The 21,951-nt window shown below is 50.1% G+C and overlaps 2 protein-coding genes across 6 annotated transcripts in view; one reads left to right on the forward strand and one right to left on the reverse strand.

The window, feature by feature from the left end:
• Positions 1 to 17,633, reverse strand: part of MARS1 (methionyl-tRNA synthetase 1) — a 30,350-nt gene extending 12,717 nt beyond the window's left edge. Inside the window, exons 1-11 of one of the 2 annotated variants that reach the window (XM_055396692.2) lie at positions 17,490 to 17,633; positions 9,123 to 9,385; positions 7,972 to 8,062; positions 7,748 to 7,826; positions 7,536 to 7,670; positions 7,138 to 7,213; positions 6,724 to 6,896; positions 6,451 to 6,557; positions 2,525 to 2,641; positions 2,179 to 2,382; positions 1,255 to 1,456 (exon numbers count right to left, since the gene is read on the reverse strand). In XM_055396692.2, coding sequence (XP_055252667.1) covers positions 1,255 to 1,456; positions 2,179 to 2,382; positions 2,525 to 2,641; positions 6,451 to 6,557; positions 6,724 to 6,896; positions 7,138 to 7,213; positions 7,536 to 7,670; positions 7,748 to 7,826; positions 7,972 to 8,062; positions 9,123 to 9,231 — 1,293 coding nt within the window. In that variant the 5' untranslated portion in view covers positions 9,232 to 9,385; positions 17,490 to 17,633. The remainder of the gene's footprint in view (positions 1 to 1,254; positions 1,457 to 2,178; positions 2,383 to 2,524; positions 2,642 to 6,450; positions 6,558 to 6,723; positions 6,897 to 7,137; positions 7,214 to 7,535; positions 7,671 to 7,747; positions 7,827 to 7,971; positions 8,063 to 9,122; positions 9,386 to 17,489) is intronic. The other variant, XM_055396693.2, reaches the window with a different exon arrangement.
• Positions 15,003 to 21,948, forward strand: ARHGAP9 (Rho GTPase activating protein 9). 4 transcript variants are annotated; one of them, XM_055396694.2, is made up of 17 exons: positions 15,249 to 15,318; positions 15,578 to 15,801; positions 16,750 to 16,974; positions 17,148 to 17,261; positions 17,464 to 17,565; positions 17,799 to 17,860; positions 17,984 to 18,074; positions 18,243 to 18,338; positions 18,492 to 18,590; positions 19,013 to 19,154; positions 19,234 to 19,341; positions 19,695 to 19,793; positions 19,925 to 20,002; positions 20,146 to 20,199; positions 20,451 to 20,585; positions 20,931 to 21,036; positions 21,661 to 21,948. In XM_055396694.2, exons 1-17 carry the CDS (start codon positions 15,249 to 15,251, stop codon positions 21,830 to 21,832), a joined length of 1,977 nt encoding a protein of 658 aa, XP_055252669.2. In that variant the 3' UTR covers positions 21,833 to 21,948. The 4 variants fall into 4 exon arrangements, with proteins under 4 accessions (XP_088693205.1, XP_055252669.2, XP_055252670.2 ...); XM_088837079.1 differs by lacking the exon at positions 20,451 to 20,585 and having other exon boundaries at positions 15,003 to 15,318; XM_055396695.2 differs by lacking the exons at positions 15,249 to 15,318; positions 15,578 to 15,801 and adding an exon at positions 16,568 to 16,650.
• Positions 21,949 to 21,951: the final 3 nt, after the last annotated feature.

Raw genomic sequence — 21,951 nt, forward strand, 5'->3', positions numbered from 1 at the left:
CAGTCTTGCCCATGTTTGTAGATGGTGCTACCAGCCACCCAAGCTGCTCAAGCCAAAAACGTAAAGTCTCCATTCTCTTGACTTACCTATCACCTCGAATTCCAGTCTGTCCAGTTCCACAGAGTCTGCCTCCAAAACACATCTCAAATCCCTGCCCCCTCATTCCCCCTGCTATTAACCTAGTCCAAGCTACCATCACTCCATTTCTGAGCTACTGCCACTTTGGCCTCCAAACTGGTTTCCCCGCTTTCTCTCTTGCTTCCCTCCCATCCATTATCCACAGAGCAGCCTGCCATTCCACTCCAAGAGGGCTAACTGTGCCCGGAAATCTGGTCACTGCCTACGTCTTTGACCTCATCTAACCCATCACCACCTCCCCAACCCCACCCACTGTGAGCCACACGGGTCTTTTCAATTCCCCTTTACACTGCTCTGCTGCCTTGGGCCTTTGCATTTCCTGGTCCTTCTGCTTAGAATACCCTTCATCCCACTTCTCGCCTCCTGGCTCCTTCTCATTCTTCAGTTAAACTCTCAGTTCAAATGTTACCTTCTAAGAGGACTTCCCTAGTCACCCAGCTCAACTCTTCCCCCCAGGAGTCACTCTCTATTACATCTTCCTGGCAGCTTACAGCAACTGCATTCTATCTTTAGTGCTGGTCTTCTCTCGTACTAGATAAAAATCTGTCTTGTTCATTGCTACAACCTCAATCACCAGAACTACGACAACGCTACTGTAAAGACTCAAAAACGTTTGCTGAATAAATGAACAACTACCAAATGAATAAACATGGAGTAGAAGAAAGGTGGTATTTATGGAAGAAAGGAAGAACTAAACAAGTGCAGAACAGGTGGTGTGAAGCAGGAGAAAAGGTAGGAAAGTATGAATTCAACTTGTCTATTTCCCAGCACAATGCCAAGCACATAGTAAATGCTCAGTATGAATGATCAGTTGCCAAGACTACAGCAGTAAAGAGCCACTGGTGAAAGGTCTTGAATACTAAATCAAAAATCCTATGGACAACAAGGTCCTACAGTATGGCACAGGGAACCATGTTCAATGTCCTGGGATAAACCATAATGGAAAAGAATATAAAAAAGAATGCATATATATGTATAACTAAATCACTCTGCTGTACAGCAGAAATTAATACAACATTATAAATCAACTATACTTCATTTAAAAAAATCCTAAGTGACAGTCCCTTAAAACTAGACACTGACCCCTTCCAGGCTCCCAGGAGACCCTCCTCTTACCTTGAGCTCAATGGCATTGATGAGCTTGCCACACTTGTCACACTGGTCACCCCGGGCCTCCTCGTAGCCACAGAAGGGACACACACCCTCCACAAAGCGGTCAGCCAGGAAGCGGGCACAGTGCTCACACCGCAGTTGCTCCACAGTATCTTGCAGCACAAAACCTCGGGCCAACAGCCGCTGGAAGATGTCCTGGGTAATTCTGACAAGATGTGGAAGGGACCGGGGAAGTCAGAGGAAGCAATGCACCCTTCCTTCCTGCCACTCCACCTAGGACCCAAACTCACCCAGTCCAAGTGCCAAAGAAATCAGGAAGAGGCCCTCTAGTCATCTGTAGGGAGTTTACTGATGAGCCCAACCCCTCACATCCATTCTCCAACTCCCCACATGATCTCTTTCTTCATCACTCTAGAATTTACTTTGGTCAAATACAGATTTATCTGTTTTATATTCTTTGTTAACAAAAATCTCCAAAAGGATAGGACTGGTTAGTTCTTTGATATATCCTAAAAATTAAATCGGTCCAACTGCTAAACTGCACAGCACTCTCTGGCAGCCTACCTACTACGTAGTTTTTATAGGCATGACAATCAGGCAGAGAATGAATGTTTGCTATAAACACACAGGAGTGGGAGGGGCTGTCCTAAGACTGTAAGCGAAGGGAGGAGGGAGAGGCGAGGCAGATCCTTCCTGTGAGCCTAAGTCCTGTCTCTTCCCCACCTCGGAGGCTCCTTCAGCCCTGGTCAGACTTCTGCACACAATGAACCCCCATAATAATGCCTGAGACACATCACATTTCAGGACAACACCCAGATGTTTGGGGGCAGGGGGAGCAACAACTTTGGTTCCTTCTGTCTTTCTGTCTCCTCAATATTCCCACTGCCCCCCACCCACTCCATTTCTGACTGATCAAAGGACACCTACTTGGTCTGCTGTGGAGTGGTAGTCCGACCAAAAAAGTCAAACGAAATATTAAACCAGCGGTAGATGTCAGCGTGGATAACGTGGTACTTGTCACAGATCTCCTGTGGGGTTAGTCCCTCCTCCATAGCCTTGGTCTCTGTCGCTGTACCATACTCATCTGTCCCACACAGGTAGAGGGTGTTCCACTGACGGAGCCGGGAGTACCTGAAAGGGAATGTAGTGATCATAAGGCCCCATCTCAGCACCCCCCATGTGCCCAGGATCCTTCCAGCATCCCCACTTGAGGCCTCCTATTTCCTCGGGGCCCTCTGCTTCCTCGGGGCCCTCCCCCAGTAGCTGGCTGCACCTTGCAAAGACGTCGGCACTGAGCACACAACCGATGATGTTTCCAAGATGCGGGACATTGTTGACGTAAGGGAGGGCGCTGGTGATGAGCACATTTCTCTCCCCAGCCACGGGCAACCTGGTAGGGAAGAAGGAAGAGAAGAGTCCAGGGGAAGATGAGAGGGTCAAGAATGGCCCAAAGTGCACGGAGCAGCCAGATGCATCTATTCTACTGCCCAGGGCCACGTCCATCTGAAGTCTTTCCTCACACAAAGCTGCTAGAGCTTAAACCTCCCCGGAGGCCATGAGATACCTCCAGCTGTGGATACAGGACCCTGCCCATAGCGAGCAAGCCTCGTGTACTGCTCCTAAGGAGCCTCTCTTCAAAATCCTAAGTGCTCCTTCCCCATCAGCTGGTTCTCAGGCTCCAGCCTCCCGAGTACTGACAACTCTCCCCAGGCTCTCTTCAACCACCATTCACTAACTCCCCGGACTTTACCACCACCCAAGAACACCTTCCCGGCACTGACCTCTCCCCTTCTCTCCAAGCGCTATGTTAGCACTACCTCTAGTCAGGACCTGAAATGCTTACAGTTCACCAACCCACACACAAGCGTTCCCAAGTCCTCTCATATCCCACGACTCTTCATGCCCTAACCCATGTGGGTCAGTCACTTCCTCATGGCCTGTCTCAAACCAGCAGGCACCAGCCACTGCCTTCACAGCCATAATCTCCTCCCCACTGTCCCAGGATCATTCCAAGTCATGCCACTCAAACTGCTGCCAGAAGTCACTCAATCTGCTCTTCTCTCTTCATGCTTTGTCACCCATGACAGCTCGGCTGAACACACCCTATATCCACCGCCCTCCCCAGCACTAACACCTCACTAGGGTTCATCTTTCCAATCTTTTTTTTTTTTTTTTCAGTTTTAATATTTTTTCTTGAAGTATAATTGATTTACAATGTTATTTCAAACCATTCTTAACTTACAACCGCCAGCTCCCAACAATTACCATGTTCTTCAACTGTAGACACCCTGCAGGCTCACTGAGTCTCGGAACCTCTTACTAACAGAGACTCCAATGATTTCCTCCTGTTAACCTCACCCTTCTTCCCAGTTGCATGCTGTATATCTGGTTAGATGGTCCATCTACTTCCTGGAACATTTTACAGCTCATTTCTTCAGAGAGTGCTCACCAATCTCTCCTGCTTTCATTGACTTTTCTCCCCATGACCGAATACCATAATCTTCTCTGAAATCCAGCTTAGAAATCAGCTCCTTCAGGAAAGCCTCCTTCACTGACAATCGGCCTTCCACCCAGTCATCCTTGTACGCTAAGCCCCTAAGCAAGCTGCACCACACATGCCGCAGTGCTCCTTTTTGTGTCGCTCTGTAGTGTCTCCCTCATCTTGTGTGTGCGTCCTACAGTGGAGACATAAAGGTGAGCATGCCTGGGGTTCTGCCCTCAAGGAGGGTACATTCTATCATATTAACTTCTGACTGGGATCAGTGCGATCAGAGGCACAAAGTACTCACAGAGGTCAAAGGAAGCTGAGCATCTCCAGCGCAAGACTCCACAGAGGGACTTCCCTGGTGGTCTAGTGTTTTAGAGTCCACCCGCCAATGCAGGGGACATGGATTCCAGCCTTGGTCCAGGAAGATTCTATATGTCAAGGAGCAACTAAGCCCATGCACCACAACGACTGAGCCTGCGCTCTAGAGCCTGTAAGCCACAACAACTGAAGCCCACCTGTCTAGAGCCCATGCTCAGCAACAAGAGAAACCCATGAACTACAACTGGAGAAAACCCACACACAGCAATGAAGAGCCAACACAGCCAAAAATAAAGAAAGACTCCACAGAGGCAGAACTACTTGGGTTGGGTTCTCAAGAATGGGTGGGAATTTGCCAGATTCAAGACTCTTGGGGTGCACTTCAGTCAGAAGCAAAAGCATTTGCTCTAGTGCTTAACACCAATTGTCTCCTCCTCTAAATATGCAATTAAACAACTTAGCCTGTACAGACACCTGGAAAAGTCTACCTCCTATTCTTTATTACCTCCAAATCAATCCTCAGTAGGTACTCACAGAAATATTCAAAATGAGTGAATGAACAAAAGATGAACTTTCATTAACTCATTCAAATTTTACCATTATCTACCAAATACTTGGCCCTGGGCTAGAAGATATGCCATGTAAAAGAAAAGAGAGCCCCAACCTTCAATAAGCTTACAGATTAGTGAGGAGACAGACACGTAGAGACAATTACCATAAAATGTGACAACGGGAGCTGCCAGAAGGTGAAGCACGTAAGACTCTCAAGCTGCACAGAGAAGGAAATGACAGACCTAGTCTCTTGAACTGAGTCCAGCAGGTAGGGGAGACACAGGCCGTCCAGGAAGAAGAGCATGAGCAAACACACCAAGGCGTGAGTATATGATCTCAGCCTGCCTTCCTCTCAAAACTCATTCTGACCCAGCTGTCCCCTGACTGACCTGCCTCCAGCCACTGGCCTTTTAGAAATTCCTTATAAAGATGCTTCCTCTATCTGAGACAGCCTTTCCCCAGACTTACCCTTGCCTGACTGACTCCTACTCATCTTGCAAGTCTTAGGTCTCCTTTCTTTTTGGCTGTACTGCGCAGCTTGTGGCATCTTAGATCCCCCACCAGGGACTGAACCCAGGCCCTCAGCAGTGAAAGCATGGAGTCCTAACCACTAGACTGCCAGGGAATTCCCAAAAGTCTTAGTTCAAATGTTGGTTTTTTCTAAGTTAACCTCCTGTGACATCTTCTCACAGCACTTGTTTTTTCCTTCATACAACTTACAGTTTTTAAAATACCTGTCTGTAAATAAATAAATAAATTTAAAAAATAAAATAAAATACCTGTCTATAACACTAGACTCAAAGTGGCATGATACCAGAGTCTTATCTGTTTGCTCCCCCCTGTAGACCCAGTTCCCAGCACACAGGGCCTGACAAGGAGTGGACACGTAAATCTTTATTGAACAACATGTTCAGAACTACAAATACTTCATTTCAATGGAAAAATCTACATACGGGTGTGATTTTTTTTTTTTTGACCACACCACAGCTCCCTGACCATGAATTGAACCTGGGCCCTCACCAGTCAAAGCACCAGTCTTAACCACTGGACCCAGCAGGAAATTCCTAGTATGTATGTGAATATTATCTTAGCTATCAGAAGAGTGATAAAACATGATGCTAAGCATGCAGGCGGGAACCAGATCATGAAAGACCGGGTGAAGTACACAAAGAAACCATCTGTTGAATTCTGAAAAGGAGGATGAGATGATAATATCGGCAGTTTTAAGCAGCCATCTGGTGACAATATGGAGCACAGGACGGCAGGGAAGGAGAAGGTAAGAGATGGCAAGGCCCCACTTCAGGCAGCAGCAGTGACGACAGGGAGGAGGGATGGATACAAGGACTCCTTAGGAGTTAGAACCAATGACCTGGTAATGGAGTAAATGATACAGGAAGAGCTGAGAAAATGGTACAGATAGATGACACCAAGATTTCTGGCCTGGATCTTCAGGTGGAAGGTGGGAGTCATTCACTAAGACAAGTGACTAAAGGAGAAAGAGAAGCTGGCAGGAAGGTAAGAGGTTTGGTTTTGGACATGGTAAATTAGCAATGCCAGTGGAGGTGGAGGAATCAAGGAGGTAGTCCGACAGATGTCTAAAACTCAGAACAACTATATGAACGGGAAAAACAAACTAAGGTACAATCAGTAGGTACAAAGTAGCTGAAAATACAGGTGTTGGGGGGGGAACTGATGGACAGTATGTCCAAAATATTAGCCAAGAGGTTAAGAGGATAGAAAATTACAGAAAGGTCAGCAATGGGGATTAGACAGGCAGGTACTGGCTCTATCAACAATTTCCACGTAAGAAACCAAGCCCCACTGAGTCTGTGCCTACTCACACTGGATTCTGCTGTGGCCGAAGAGGAGGCAAGCTTTCCAGGCCCTTTTCCCAAGCAGCTACAGCCACGGCAATCTCCTCCTCAGACAGAGTAGCCAGTTCCTCCTCCTATGAAGAGTGGACAGTATCCCTCACCAGGTAAGGAGGACAGGGTAAGGAAATTCTCTCCAAGAACTGACATAGTTAACAGCTGTGCTCAAACTCTCTCTCCAAGCCACCCCCTACAACCTCAGGCACTGAGGCTGTGTGGGTACCCCTCTTCTTTGTTCCAAACCTCAGGCTCATTGCTGACAAGCCTGCCCTCAAGGGAGCTGGGCTGGGGCTGCTTCTGGAGGTAGGGCCGGAGGGCCAGGACACCCTGCTGCTTCAGCACAGTCTCTGCAGCTCGCTGACATGGCTCCTGAGAACTCAGTGTCTGGAACCAGCTGTGCAGGGCACCCAGCTCCTCTGTGGGCATGGGAGAAAGGAAGCAATCAACAAGACTTAGAATGGGGAGCTGGAAGGGGACCTCCTCCCCTTCTTTATGAAGTTTCTCCAGCTGCCATCCCCAGTTCCCTCAGCTGTCTTTCTGCTATAGTTGCCCTGTCAAGTTACAGCTCAAAACAGGTCCTCAATAGTCTACTGCCCACTCTGTAACCCCTACACCAGTTCCTCAGGTTTGTGGGGAAGTGATATGCACAGTTCTCACCAGGGAGATAGGATGGATCTTGGAGTAATGGGTAGAGCGCTCCCCATAAAACAATATCAGCTAGAGATTCTGTCTCCTTTGTTAAGAAACAAAAAAAAAAAGTACACAGGTGAGACAGTTTCTTCCCATGGATATAATAATACTGTACATTTCCCGAACACACTTATAAAGTATCAAGCATTATCTCAATTCTCACAAAAACCCACTGAGAAGGGTACTAATATTACCCCCACTTCAAAGACGAGAAATAATGAACATTAAAGAGTTTATGAGTTTTAAAGGTTACACGGCTAGTAAGGGGCAGTTGGGCGGGTGGCATTGAACTTTGAATACAGTCCTCCTCCTTAATTCTTATACCATACAGCTTCCCCCAACCCCGATCTCAAGGCCCAACTCACCCCAGCCAGGAATGGACAGCTCCGACGACTCAAGCTGTGGTCAATATGGGTCAGGGCTCTCCGAACTGGACCAAGAACATCTTCTCCCTTCTTCCCTTGGACCACTAAATAGTACAGGGCAGCGGACAAAACTGGCTGAAACACAGGAGACACGGGTCAGGACAGCCATGCAGAGCAACAGTCTGCCTGCCATCCCCACATCTCAGTCCTACCTGCAGCTCTGTTGCTTCCCATTCCAGCCACTGGTTGGTGAGGTCATCTTGCTCCCAGCCAGATAACAGAAAGAAGTATCTACCCAGAGAGAGAGCAACAGAGGGAGAATTAAAGGGGCTCACTGGTCGAGTCCATTTTTCACCCCAGTTGTAAATAAGGCCACACAGAGGACAGTAACCCAATTTTATTCAGCCACCTCCCTGCATCAGGGACCAATACTGACCGACAGATTGCACTGGTGGAGAAGAGGTAGTTGCCACTATCCAGCTGCAAGACAGGGACCTTAGGCCGGGTCAGGAATGGGACCACACACTCTAACACAGGGGAGGAAGATGGGTGAAGAACAGAGAAAAGAAATACTATGTCAACTTAAAAGGACATCTTCACAGTCGTGGGGGGGGTGCTGGGGGGGCAGAAGGGGTCCGGGGGAGATGGGCAGTCACAGGGAGAGGGTCCAGGACAGGACCTCTGAAAGGGGCTGGGTCCAGAATGAGCTGGAGAGACAAGCAGGTGTTCAGCTGAGACTGCCAGCTAGAAACAGATGGGGATTGCAGAGGATGTGGTGGGACTGAGGTAGTGCTGCAGCCAAGAACTGGAACAATTGAAAATAACTAGGATATCTGATGTTTTCCCAGGTGGCTCAGTGCTAAAGAATCCACACGCCAATGCAGGAGACATGAGTTCGATCCCTGTGTCAGGAAGAGTCCCTGGAGAAGGAAATGGCCCCCACCCCAGTATCCTTGACTAGAAAAGCCCATGGACAGAGGAGCCTGGCAGGCTACAATCCATAGGATCACAAAGAGTCGGACACAACTGAGAGACTGAGCACAAGAATATCTGAAAGTGATCTGAGCTACCCTGGGATAACAAAATTAAGAGAACTGGGAGGACTGACAAGAGAACCGCTTAGGAGTCACACAAACGGCTGGGAATGAGAAGAGGTAAACCGACGGGAGTATGTGTGTCTGTGCGGGAGTATGTGTGTCTGTGCGTTTAGGAAAGAAAAGTAGGGTTTCCTAAGAAAACCTGGGGGTTATCATATGAATGGCGTGTGGGGAGGGTACCCAGTAGGTGTGGGAGAAGGTTGGAGAGGGGAAAGAGGTTCACTGGAGTGAGACGAGATCCTAGAAGAGGAAGGAGGGGAGACCAGAGATGAGAAAAGGGTACACTGAGGCTAATTAAGGGAAGTGACTGATGAAAGATGTCACTGGAAGGGAAGAAGGTATGGGGTGCTGAAGGATAACGTGGGAGGAAGTTAACGGGAGTGCATGGTGTTGGGGCCTGGAGTGTTGGCGAAGACAACTGTGGGGTCGTTGTCTGCGTGTTCCAGTCCCGCCCGTCTCATCCACCGCCCACCAGCACCAGCCCGACTACCTTCTGGGCCTACAGTGCTGATGAGCAGCTCCGCTCTGCCCTGGGCCCTCCCGGCCGCGGCCAGCACAGGCAGACTCCCCGGAGCGCCCTCACTCACGAACAACCTCATTTCGCCGTGGACCCCACGCTGATGCAACCGGAACCGGCCTCCCGCCAGAGGGCGGACCGACCGCCGCGAGGCGCGCCGGGAAATGGAGTCCCGAATGAAGCCGTTCCCCTGGCCTGGCTCCCGGAAAGCTGACTGTTCCTCCCATCATGCAACACTAGAAAACAGGAAAGGAGTGTCATAGAGATGCACAGGCCGTAGGTGCGGTGCCAGAGCGACACTTTACTGATGGGAGGACTGGAGGAGACCTTAACGTGTAGGGCCCAGCGCACGTTAATCCTCTAAAGCAGCCAGAGGCCGGTGACGGAAACCGAGGGCCCCACTTTCTTGCTGAAGTGGCGCTGTTATGACAGAGGCAACTCGCAATGGCTGACTCTAGATTCGAGTTCGTAAGAATCAGAGTTCTAGAGTTGAGAGTTATGATAAACTTAAGTTGTGCTATGTGCTTAGTCACTGAGTCATGTCCGAATTACTTACGTTAGGGACACTAACTTAACGTTCAGTTCAGTTCAGTTCAGTCACTCAGTCGTGTCCGACTCTTTGCGACCCCATGAATCACAGCACGCCAGGCCTCCCTGTCCATCACCAACTCCCGGAGTTCACTCAAACTCATGTCCATCGAGTCGGTGATGCCATCCAGCCATCTCATTCTCTGTCGTCCCCGTCTCCTCCTACCCCCAATCCCTCCCAGCATCAGAGTCTTTTCCAGTGAGTCAACTCGTCGCATGAGGTGGTCAAAGTATTGCAGTTTCAGTTAGTGACAATTAAAAATTAATGTAGATGCCTTATTAACAAAAGAGAACGTTACTATTAAATATTGATTTAATACCAGTCTGAAGCGCATATGCAGACTGGCAATCTCATTAAAGGGAAGGGAGCTTGCATATAGAAAAGTAGATTGAGGGGACTATGAAGGGAAAGAGTTGGGCAATTGTTGTTGTTTAGTCGCTAAGTGATGTCCAACTCTTTTGTGACCCCACAGACTGTAGGCTGCCAGGCTCCTCTGTCCATGGGATTTCTCAGTCAAAATCTGGAATGGGTTGCCAGTTCCTTCTCCAGGAGATCTTTCCAACCCAGGGTTGGAATTCATGTCTCCTCCATTATCAGGTGGACTCTACCACTGAGCAACCAGGGGCAATAAGTATATTCTATTCTAGGAAGCACATATCAGTAATTGAGAAAGGGACCTTCTTAATCATCTTTGAATCCCTTTAAAATGAATTAATACCTAATAGGAGTATTTATGAGGTTGGCACTGTTTTATATATATATTTCTCAAAAAGAACTAATTTTTTTAAATGGAAAAAAACCCACATTTTTAATTTTCAAAAAACTCTGTGGGGGTTCTGGGCCTTTTGAAGCTAAGCCATAAGAAGCCTTGCAGCTTCTGCCCAGGCCTCTTGGAACACTCTGATAGCATGCAACTGCCATGTAAGAAGTCTTACTTCTCTGAGATTGCCATGCAGGAGTGGTGTCATGTTGACATGCTGGTTGACAGTGCCCGCTGATCCCAGCATTCCATCCATCCTCATCAAGGAGTCAGGTTTGTGAGTGAAGCTTTCCAGACCAAACCATCTATCTGATTGTTGAATACCACCAAGTGATCCTAGTCAACACTACATGGGACAGAAGAATCACACAGCTGAGCCCTGCCCAAGTCTCTGCCCCATAAAATCATAGGTTCTAAGGAAATAATTGTTATTTTTTAAATTAAAGACTGTGTGGTAGCTTCTGTCATTCTCATTTTTCAGATGAGGAAAACTTTCAACCCTACAGAGAGGTTACTTTGAGCTATATAAAGCATTGAAGATACAATTTTTCACAAAATAGGCTTCTACCTTAGCAGAGCTCACAGACTTTCTGGGAAGTCAGAAAAGTCAAATAACCTTAAAGTGTCATGAAAGTTATAATGAGGGAATGTAAAGCTTGCTGTAGGATCTCCTAGTTAGGGCCCCTACTTGACTCTAAGGAGTTAAGAGAGATTTTTTTGTGCAAATGACCTTTCAACTGAGATCTAACTAATGAGTAAGAATTAGTTTGATAAAGATTGGTGGAAGTGGAGAGAGGAAGTGTTTCAGGCAGAAGGAACAACTTATGCAAAGGACCAGAGACCTCAATGCATTTTAGGAATGTGAGGAATTAGTATGTAGCTGGAATATGGAGTTTGTAGTGGGAAGTGTGAAAATGCTAGGCTAACAGGAGAAAGTCTCTGTAAACCACACTGTAAAATCTGGACTTTACTCTGAGGAGAATGGGAAGCCTTTGAATGGTTAAGTCAGGGGAGTGGCAGGGCATTTTTATGTTTTGGAAGCATCACTGTGCCAGGAATGGACCGGAGAGGAGCAGAACTATATGCAAGGAGACTAGTTCAGAAATTATATTATCTGGGCTTAAAAAAGCAGTAGTTATAGGGATTAAAGGAAGTAGATTGCAAAGATTTAGTAATCAGCTAAATATGAGTGCTGAAGAAACAAGACAGGGTTGGCTGCTAGATTTCTGGCATGGGCAATTGGGTGCACCCTCTAGGTGCTCCAACAGATGATAGTATTTCCCCTGTCATAGTGACCAAGTATTTTAATCCTTAATGAGAGGGCAACAATTTTATTTTTGACTACGCATCACAGCATGCAGAATTTTAATTCCCCAAACAGAGATGGAAGCCCTCCCTCTTGCAGTGGAAGGGCCGAGTCCTAACCACTGGACCACCAGGGAATTCCCTAAAAGAAGGCATCTTAATTGATAATGCCTAGCATACAGTTCTTGCCCTGGTATGTATGATAGTAAGCATTCAATAAGTATTTATTTAATAAATATTTATAAATTTAAACTTAACTTGGGAGTTCCCTGGTAGCGGTAGCCTGGGTTTTGGAATTCTGGGCTTTTACTGCCATGGCCCCAGTGCGATCCCTGGTTGGTGAAGATCCATCAAGCCGCATGGTGTGGCCCCCCCAAAAAATTAATTAACTTAATAGTGGTACTGAGAGAGAAACAAGTTTATGGGGGAAGCTGACAAGCTCAATTCAGAACATACTATGTTTGTGGTACCTGTGAAAAACCCAAGTGGAGTTTTTCAGTGGACAATGGATTAGACTGGAGCTCCAGAGAAAGATCTGGACTGGAGATACAGTGCCAGTGACATATGGAGGTCATATGAGATGGGAAGAGAATAAGACCACCAATGGTATATAGAAGGCAAAGGGCACAGGATCTTAGACAGACTTCTGGGGTTCAAGAAACAAGCAAAGTTCTTCCTTATGCAACAGAGAAGGAATTGCTAAAAAAAAAAAAAAAAAAGGTAAGAGGGACACCAGCAATGTTTGTAGGAGAGAAAGACCAACTGTGTTGGCTGTTGCTGAGATGTCAAGCAACATAAGGACAGCAGAGTGTCTCTGCAGAGGCAGGCCACACCCTATGAGGAGTGAACTTGCAAAGGTGAAGGGATGAGGGAGAGGAAATAGAGACCTCCATGTGTAGGCAGCTGTTTCAAGGAATTTGACTGTGAAAAGGAAGAGAGAGATAGGGTAGCAACTAGAGAGTACAGTAAATGAAAGGAAGTTTGTCTAAAGATGGGAGAGACTTGGATGTGTTTAAAAGCTAATGGTACGGTTTCCCTGGTAGTACAGTGGATAAGGATCTGTTAGCCAATGCAGGGGAGACTGGGTTGATCCCTGATCTGGGAGGATTCTAAATCCCTCAGAGCAGCTAAGTCCATGTGCCACAACTACTGAGCCTGTGCTCTAGAGCCAGGAGCCACAGCTACTGAGGGCTGCATCTACGGAAGCTCGTGCACCTAGAGCCTGTGCACCAAGAGAAGCCACCGCAACGAGGAGCCCGTGCACTGCAACGAAGAGTAACCCCTGCTCACTGTGCCTTTGAAAAAGCTTGAGTGCAGCAATGAAGACTTCGTGCAACCAAAAATTAATTAAATAAATAATAAAAGAGAAATGCATTAAAAAAAATGAAAACTAATGGTTCCGTTCCGTCGCTCAGTCGTGTCCGACTCTTTGCGACCCCGTGGACTGTAGCCTACCAGACTTTTCCGTCCATGGGATTCTCCAGGCAAGAATACTGGAGTGGGTTACCATTTCCTTCTCCAGGGGATCTTCCCGACCCAGGGATCGAACCCGGGTCTCCCGCATTGGAGGCAGACGCTTTAACCTCTGAGCCACCAGGGAAGCCCAAAACTAATGGTAGGGAGTCAATAAAGAGGAAAAAGTGCAGGAGAGAAGGCAGAAGCAGATGAGATTTAAGCACTTAACAACCACCAGATGAATGAATAAATGAATAAAAAAAGTCGCTCAGTCGTCAGTCGTGTCCAAGTCTTTGTGGCCCCACGGACTGTAGCCCTCCAGGCTCCTCTGTCCATGGGATTCTCCAGGCAAGAATACTGGAGTGGATGGCCATTTCCTTGGTCACTATTTTGGAAGTGGGAAGGGAGAGTGGAGGGGCAAGATTCTCCATATGTTGAAAGTGGAGCAAACGAAGAAGATCAACAAGGTAGAATCCCAGTACTGGCAACCCAGGCCTCAGATCATGTGTCAGGGGAGGAGAGCTGGCTCTCTGATGTCACCAAGAGGGTGGGGCTCTCCCTACTCCAAGTCTCCAAAGCCAGAGAGCAAGCCTGTGACTTGCAGTAGAGAAGCTGAGAGAAGGGAGAAGAGGAGTGATCAGGTAAGGAGGAAGCACAAAGTTCTGGGGCTTAAAGTTCCGGCAACAGACAGTTGGGGTCAGTTCCCATCTTCCACCAGGGAGAAACTGACATTAATCCTCCATTCACCCCCATAAGCTGTCAAAGCATCCTGTGCTATTTGTCCATAGTCCCTGATTCAATTGTAATTAATACATATATTATGTCATTAGTTGATATGTGTCTTTAAGCTTTGAGAGTGCAAGGGCTATGTCTGTCTCCTTCCCTTCTCTTATCTCCGGTAGCTGACGCTGTTCTTTTCACACAGGAGGTGGTCAGCTAACCCTTGTTAAGAGCATGGATTAATGAACCCACACACTAAAGTAGGGTCCCACCCAAGAGGCTTACGTACCAAGGATCATATCAGTGTTTCTCAGCTCCCCAAAATACATCCTAAATTGATTTTACCTTTTCCTCAAACTGAACCCCTCTGTGTTTCTCCTAACCACTTTCTCTTTCTCACCAATTTGATCTTACTATTTCTCTGGCTTTCTGTTTCTTTGTCTTAATACTTTTCTGAATCTGCACAGGAAGCACACAGCTTCAGGTCTGTGGCCATCAGCAATGGAAATATTGATCCTTGTGTAAATTTAATAAAGGGTCACAAATTTTTGTATCTTTGTCATCCATTAACTCTTTGCCTGTGTTCTGTCTCAAACCTGATTCTTTCTCTTCATCTTCCTGTGTCCAGCTCAAGAGTCCCACCACCATTCAGGGCCAGCTCCTCCTGTCCCTAGATCTTCTGTTGGGCCCCAGAAGGTACTTGGAGGAAAATCACCCAACTAGACCCCCTCCTCTGATTTCCTGCCGTGCTGGTCTCGCAGCCCTGCTGACCACATCCTCTCTCACCTTACTTATGTACTTCCTCATTAGACACATCACCCAGGACTTCTCAGACCCCAAAACCTTTTACTGACCCCCATTTGGGTCTTCTGCCTTGCCCTCTCCTCTCATGACAGGGTTTCTGTTCTTATCTTCTGCCCCAAACTGCTCTTAGAACCATGTCTTTCTGCCTGCAAGCAGTCAGTCCTGTCTTTTTCTGGATCTCCATCACCCCATTTTCCCATAGGTGATGGTATTGACAACAATGCTATCGGGCCGGTGGTGGCCAAGCACCTGGGGAAACCTAGGGCTGGGGTCCCGAAGCCCTTCTCGAGGATCCCAGCTCTGTGCCCTATATGCCTTCACTTACACTGGGGCAGATGGCCGGCAGGTGTCTTTGGCTGAAGGAGATAGGTTCCTACTGCTTCGAAAAACCAACTCAGACTGGTGGTTGGCAAGGCGCCTGGGAGCACCGTCCACCTCTCGCCCTGTCTTTGTCCCAGCCGCCTACATGATAGAGGAATCTAGCCCTTCCCACAGCCCAGCGACCATCACCCACAGCCAGTCTCTCTGGACTCCTGGTGAGTAGGTCCTCCCCCATCGCCTTCCTACCTCCCTGGCTTCTGAGAATTGTTGGACATATCTCCTTCCCCCAAGCTTCTGCTGACCCTCCACTCCTACTCCCCCCCTCTGTGGTGTCCCCATTGCCTCTCCTTCCTAGTCTCAAGCCTTCTAGATCTCATGTAATTTTCCACCTGCTCTTTTCCTATGAGCCCCCAGGATGGGGGACCTAGCCAAGAACCCTGGGGGGACCCTGCCGTCCCATTTCTCTGTTTCCAGGGCCAAAGTTATTTCCTGGCTCCCTGGAGGAGATGAACCTGCGTCAGGAACCCCCAGGCAGAGCCCAGGCTACATCGGAGCAGCCTCCTCCCCTTCCCCCTAAAATGTGTAGAAGTGTCAGTGTTAGCAACTTGAGGCCCAGCCTCCTGAAGCCCTTCCCGGAAGGACCAAGTGGAAGATCCCTTTCCCAGGAAAACTTGCTGACAGAGACCGATGCCAACATGGTGAGTCATAGCACCTATTTGGAGCAATTGTCACTGCTGGGCTCAGTTCTAGGCACATTGGCAAACAAGACAGACAGAATCTCTGCCCTCCAAGGATTCCCATGGGGATGATGAACACATAAATAAGATAACCTTTGAAACTAATAAGCGCTACCAAGAAGCTAAATGTGGTGAAGGATGACTGGTCTAGGGAGGCATCTCTGAGGAAATGACAGAGTTGAATCTGAATAAGGAGAAAGAGACAGCCCTGAAATAAATGAGAGGAGAGATGGAATTCTAGCTCTGGGACAGCAAGTAGCAAAGATCCTGAGGGTATGTGGAAACTACAAAATGATAGAGGGACTGAAAGGGCTGCTCAGCTTTGCTCTTCTTGTCTCAGCCTCCTGACTCCTGGCCCAGTGCAGGGATTTTTTTTGCCGTGTTCTGTCTTGCTAGCTCAGGTTACCAGCAAGTTTCCTCTAGAGATGTAACTCCTTTCTCTAGAGATGTAACTCCTTTGATCTTCCTGAAGATTTGGCTCCTCACCTCTCTCTTACTTACTAGTGGGTGAAAAATGGCCCCTCCTGTTTCATACTCTGCTAGCTAGCAGGGCTTTCTGACCCCTCTCCGTCTCCTTTTACTCTGGAGGATAAGAGGGTGGGACGCTGCCCCTCCCTCCACACTCGAGCAAAGCCTGTTCCCCTTTCCTGAGGTCCTTCGGTGGGGGTGGGGTGGGGGAGGAGGGAAGTTGGCAACAGGAAGTGAGGAGAAAAGCAAAGACGGTGAGGGAGGGAGTCAAAGAAAAAAAAAAAACACTGGGGACTAGGGTTTCCTCCTCAGTACCTGGGTCAACCCAGACAGGAGCTGGTGGTGAGAAAATGGTGGCGGAGAGAGGAGGGGGTGGTTAGAGAGGAGATTGGGGAGGGGCCCGGCAGAATAACGACCTCTTTCTTACTCCTTTCCTTGCAGGCAAGACCCCAGACCCTCATGTCAAAGGCCCCTGTGTACTGCAACCTGGTGGACCTTCGCCGCTGTCCCCGGTCCCCACCCTCAAACCCTGTCTGCCCCCCACTGCAGAGGCTGGATGCCTGGGAACAGCACTTGGACCCCAACTCTGGACGCTGCTTCTACATAAATTCACTGACTGGCTGTAAATCCTGGAAGCCCCCACGCCACACTCGAACCCGAGAGACGGTGAGACCTTCCCTCCTGCTTGTCCCTTGTCCCTTGAGTCTTCTCCTTTCCCCTCCTGATCCCCAAAGTAGTATGTTTTCTCACTGATCAGAAGAATCAAAAAATTGTGAGGACTTTGAGAGCCAACGGAGGTGGCGTCTCGATGGGTGCAGTTTTACCTTCCCTCCCCCCAGAACCCCGGCTCCATGGAGGCGACACAGACCTTGAATAGGGACAATGGTATCTTGCAACCTCAGGCAAAGGATGCAGAATCTGGTCCCAAGACATCAGAGCTTTTCGACTCCCAGGTGAGATCCCTTCCTCTTCCTGATCACATTCAGAAAAGCCATCTTTTTAGATTTTCTCTTTTACTTGAGATATTCTCTTTACTGGAGACATTACCCCAGCAACCCCCTGCCTCACACCCACATCCGCATCCCTCTTCCCCCTACAGCCAGGGACTCCTAAGTTAAAGGTTTCCCCACCTGTTTCTCCAATCCCCTCCCTCAGGGTTCACCCTACCTCTGCAGACGCACCTCCCAGCTGGACCCCGACAAGCCTTCATCTTTGCAGTGCCCTCGGCCTCTGCCGACGGTCCTAGATGACCCACATGTAAGTCTCTGTTTTCCTCTTGAACGCCAAGATCCTCCCTGCCCCAGCCCCCAGTTCTTGCTGCTTCAGAAACGCCTTCCTCTTTCTGAGTGATCTCTGGGTACTCTCTCTCACCGAGCACCCATCCGGTCAAACCTTAAAGGACCTCACTCCTGGGGGATCCCCTGGGGGAAAGCCATGGTGACTGTAGGGGCGCTGGGTGACTTATTGAGGCCCTTCCTGCCACTTCCCAGGAGGTGGAAAAGTCGGGCCTGCTCAACATGACCAAGATCGCCCAGGGCGGGCGCAAGCTCCGGTGAGAACTGGGAACACAGCCCGGACTAGGGCTGGAGGGTTCCCGGGTAGTGCGGAGGGTTGGGAGAGGCCCTCCCTTATGTGACTCTCAGTGACCTTTGCTCTATTACCACCGACCCTGCAGGAAGAACTGGGGCCCCTCTTGGGTGGTATTAGCGGGTAACAGCCTGGTGTTCTACCGAGAACCGCCGCCGACCGCCCCCTCCACCGCCTGGGTGAGTGTGAGGGAGGGGCGCAGTGGGGAGCTGGAAGGGTTCCGCCTTAGGCCAGCTGCGGGGGCGGAGGTGGCGCGGGCGAGGTCACCAGGCCTCACAGGCCTCCGGGTGAGAGGGAGGCGGTGAGGGGAGCAGCGCCCTGGCCTCAGTTTCCCCCCTCGTTGCCAGGGACCAGCGGGTAGCCGGCCGGAGAGCAGCGTGGACCTGCGGGGGGCGGCCCTGGCTCACGGCCGCCACCTGTCCAGCCGCCGCCACGTCCTGCACGTGAGTGTCCGCCCTCTCATTCTCCCACCCACCCAATGCGCACCAGCCCCGAGGGCGCGCCCCTAATTTCCCACTCGGGGGTCTCCCGCTCGGCCTCCCTTTTCTGGCTCCTGCCCGCTGACCCCCTCCTGCTTTTCCCCGCGGGCACCTCAGATCCGCACGGTCCCGGGCCACGAGTTCCTGCTGCAGTCTGACCAGGAGGCTGAACTGCGAGCCTGGCACAGCGCGCTGCGGGCGGTCATCGAGCGCCTGGTGAGAGGGGCAGGAGTGGGCGGGCAGAAAGAGTGGAGGAGGAACTGTAGGATGCAGGGGTCATGGATAAGGGACACAGCGGCCTCCTGGTAGAGGGTAGGCCTGGGAGGTAGGGGACCCCAGCAGCCGGGTCGGCGGTGCAGATGTCTCTCTTTCCTGGTTCTCTTCCCACCTCTGATTCGGCCCATCTTGCGGTGCGGCTTCCCTGGTGGCACACACGGTAAAGAATCTGCCTGCAGTGCAGGAGACCTGGGTTCAGTCCCTGGGTTGGGAAGATCCCCTGGAGGAGGGCATGGCAACCCACTCCAGTATTCTTGCCTGGAGAATCCCACGGACAGAGGAGCCTGGCGGGTCGCATGGAGTCCATGGGGTCGCAAAGAGTCGGACACGACTGAGCGACTAACACTGCGGTGCGGATCTAGGATCGAGAGAACCCCCTGGAGGGGCGTCTCTCAGGCTCGGGACCTGCGGAACTGGAGGAGCTGAGCCCCGGGGAGGACGAGGAAGAGGAGTCGGAACCAGTGTCCAAGTCTCTGCTGCGGATCAGCGGCCGCCGGAGCTCCAGTAAGGGGCGGGCCTGGGGGCTTTTCCCCCGCTCTTCCGAGCCTCCGCCGCCGCTCTCACGCTGCACTTGCTGTCGCAGGTCGGTGTCCCGAAACAGCGGAGCAGAACCGCGTGCGGAACAAACTAAAGCGGCTAATCGCCAAGAGACCGCCCTTGCAAACCCTGCAGGAGCGGGGTCTGCTCCGAGGTGAGGGGGGCTGGACCGCCTGGTACCCTTCTCCTTCGTTCCTGCCTGCTTTGGTGTTTCTGCAAGCACTTTTATTTACATTCCGGATCTGGGCAGCAGCTTATTTCCTGGATGAGACAACTTCAGGGAGGCTCAGGGTAGAGCTTCCCAGAACTAGATCAGTGGTCTTCTGAGACCAATACTTCCCCTCGGCGTGCTCCCTCCCTACAGCTGATTGTTGCGGGGAGGGGGTGTACCTCCTTGCTCAGGCAGACAGGAGAGCCAGCCCAACTTTGGGGTGAAGACCTGTGCTGGAAAGAGCCTCCATGGGTGACACCGCCACTGGTTTCCCACCTGATTCTGTGCCTCCCCAGACCAGGTGTTCGGCTGCCAGTTGGAGTCACTGTGCCAGCGGGAGGGGGACACCGTGCCCAGCTTTGTGCGGCTCTGCGTTGCTGCTGTGGACAAGAGAGGTCACTTTCCCAGAGTCTCCCCTAACCAGCCAAAGCCCCCCTCCCCCACCCTAGTGTGCCCTTTGTCTCCACCCTCACCAGCACACATTTTAGATCAAGAATCTTTATCTGCTCCCTGCCTCATCTCCCAGGTCTGGATGTGGATGGCATTTACCGGGTGAGCGGGAACTTGGCAGTGGTCCAGAAGCTTCGCTTCTTGGTGGATAGAGGTGAGAAGGCTGTGGGCAGGTGGTAGTACTAAGAACTTCATGTCTCAGAACCCAAAGGTCCGAGTGAGGGAGCTGGCAGAACCGGGGAGGTCTTCTGGCTGGAGCTACATGTCTTAGCTCTTGATCTCTTTTACTTGTTGCAGAGCGGGCCATCACTTCGGATGGGAGGTACATGTTTCCGGAACAGCCAGGACAAGGTACTTCCATGGAAGGCCCCTCCAACCTTTAAAAGTCTTCCATACCATCCCTGCTCCCTGTGGACTCCCCCATGTCCTGCTTCTGGGGTAGGGGGTTTTCTCATCCCGATCTCTGCCCCACTGTGGACTCCCCTAGGTGCTGCATGGTCTGCCTTCACTGGATCTTTCCCTAAACTCCTGATCTCTTAGTCTCTGGGTCCCTCTAACCCTTCATGAGCCCTGAGCCCCTCTGTACCTCCTTCTCCTTCCAGAAGGCCGATTAGATTTGGACAGTGCTGAATGGGATGACATTCATGTGATCACGGGAGCCCTGAAACTTTTTCTTAGGGAGCTACCCCAGCCTCTGGTGCCCTCACTGCTGCTGCCCGATTTTCGTGCTGCCATTGGTAAAGGATTGGAGCTTTGGGCAATAGCCTTGGAACGGGGTGGAGGGAAGCATGAGTGATAAAAGAGTAGAGTAGAGGTTTCCTCCCACTCCTGTCCCAGCCTGAATGCAGAGATGGACATTCATTTTCAATTAATATGCCCACTCCAGTTGTGTGTGTGTGAGTGTTTAGAGGGCTGAGTTAAAAAGAATTCTAAGATTGTAGTTGGACTCAGTGAAAAAGAAAGCGATGATCGATTAATGATGTCTTCCCCAAGCACCAGAAAGGATTCTGAGGTTACCCACTCTGCCCTAACACCTTTCCTAACCTCACTCCCATGCCCTTCCTGTCACTCTTTCTCTCTAGCCCTCACTGAATCAGAACAGTGCCTCTCTCAAATACAAGAATTAATAAGCTCAATGCCAAAGCCCAACCATGACACGCTGCGGTACCTCCTGGAGCATTTATGCAGGTCAGGAAGACTGAATATCTTTGTTCCTGGCGGGGGAGGGTGGGGTGGGGCCTGCAGCCGGGACTCTGTGCTCAGATGGGGCGAAGGTGGGGAAACACTGAAGGTGAGTCCGTGACTGAGGAAATAGGCACCCTCTGTGCAGAGGGTATATTGCCAGGGTCGAAACCTATTTCGTTCAGTCAGCATCAAATGAGGAACGAGGGAGCAAGACAAGTCCAGGGGTGCTGTGAGAGAAATAAGGAAGAATCTAACCTTCCTTCTGCCTCATTGTCTTTCACTGGGACAGTGGGGATGACTAATTTGGCAGAGCTGGGCAGTGACCTCTGAGAGAGGATAGCCCTTTGAATGAAAACCTCCCAGATGATGAGCAGAGAGGACTCTAGGGGCAGTCTCTGAAGTCCGGAAGAGGCGGGTATATCCTCGGTTGCGTCCTGAAGGTTGAATCCTGAAGGTTTCTCTACTGGTCTCAGCTCTGTCCCCCTGGAGGCTCTTTCCTTGGTTTTCTTCAGCTACTGCATGGAAGGGCCCCAAAGTGGACTCATCCTCAAACCTTTGATGGGTTCGATTTATTTGAAGCGTCAAAGCTGCTGTACCATGGCCCCGTCTCTTGGCCTTTACCCGCAGGGTGATAGCACATTCAGACAAGAACCGCATGACCCCCCACAACCTGGGAATTGTGTTTGGACCAACCCTATTCCGGCCGGAGCAGGAGACATCGGATCCAGTGGCCCACGTAGTCTACCCTGGGCAGGTCGTCCAGCTCATGCTCACCAACTTCACCAGACTCTTTCCCTGACTGGGGCGAAGGAGAGAAAATGTATTTCCAGTGATCTCTGTTGGGTAGCCTTTGGTAGGGGCGAGGGTGGGGGGTGTTCTGTTTTGAGGACATCCCTTTAAATCCTGTGTCTCCCAGAT

The sequence above is a fragment of the Moschus berezovskii genome, chromosome 6, assembly GCF_049115385.1.
Source record: "Moschus berezovskii isolate FMDL1 chromosome 6, NW_MosBer_1.0, whole genome shotgun sequence".
Taxonomy (NCBI): domain Eukaryota; kingdom Metazoa; phylum Chordata; class Mammalia; order Artiodactyla; family Moschidae; genus Moschus; species Moschus berezovskii.

Coding starts and splice junctions, on each gene's coding strand:
- ARHGAP9 (XM_088837079.1), top strand. CDS start 15,003: ATGCTATCGGGCCGGTGGTGGCCAAGCACCTGGGGAAACCTAGGGCTG. Junction 15,802..16,749: donor CAGAGACCGATGCCAACATG/GTGAGTCATAGC, acceptor CTTTCCTTGCAG/GCAAGACCCCAGACCCTCAT. Junction 16,975..17,147: donor ACACTCGAACCCGAGAGACG/GTGAGACCTTCC, acceptor CCCTCCCCCCAG/AACCCCGGCTCCATGGAGGC.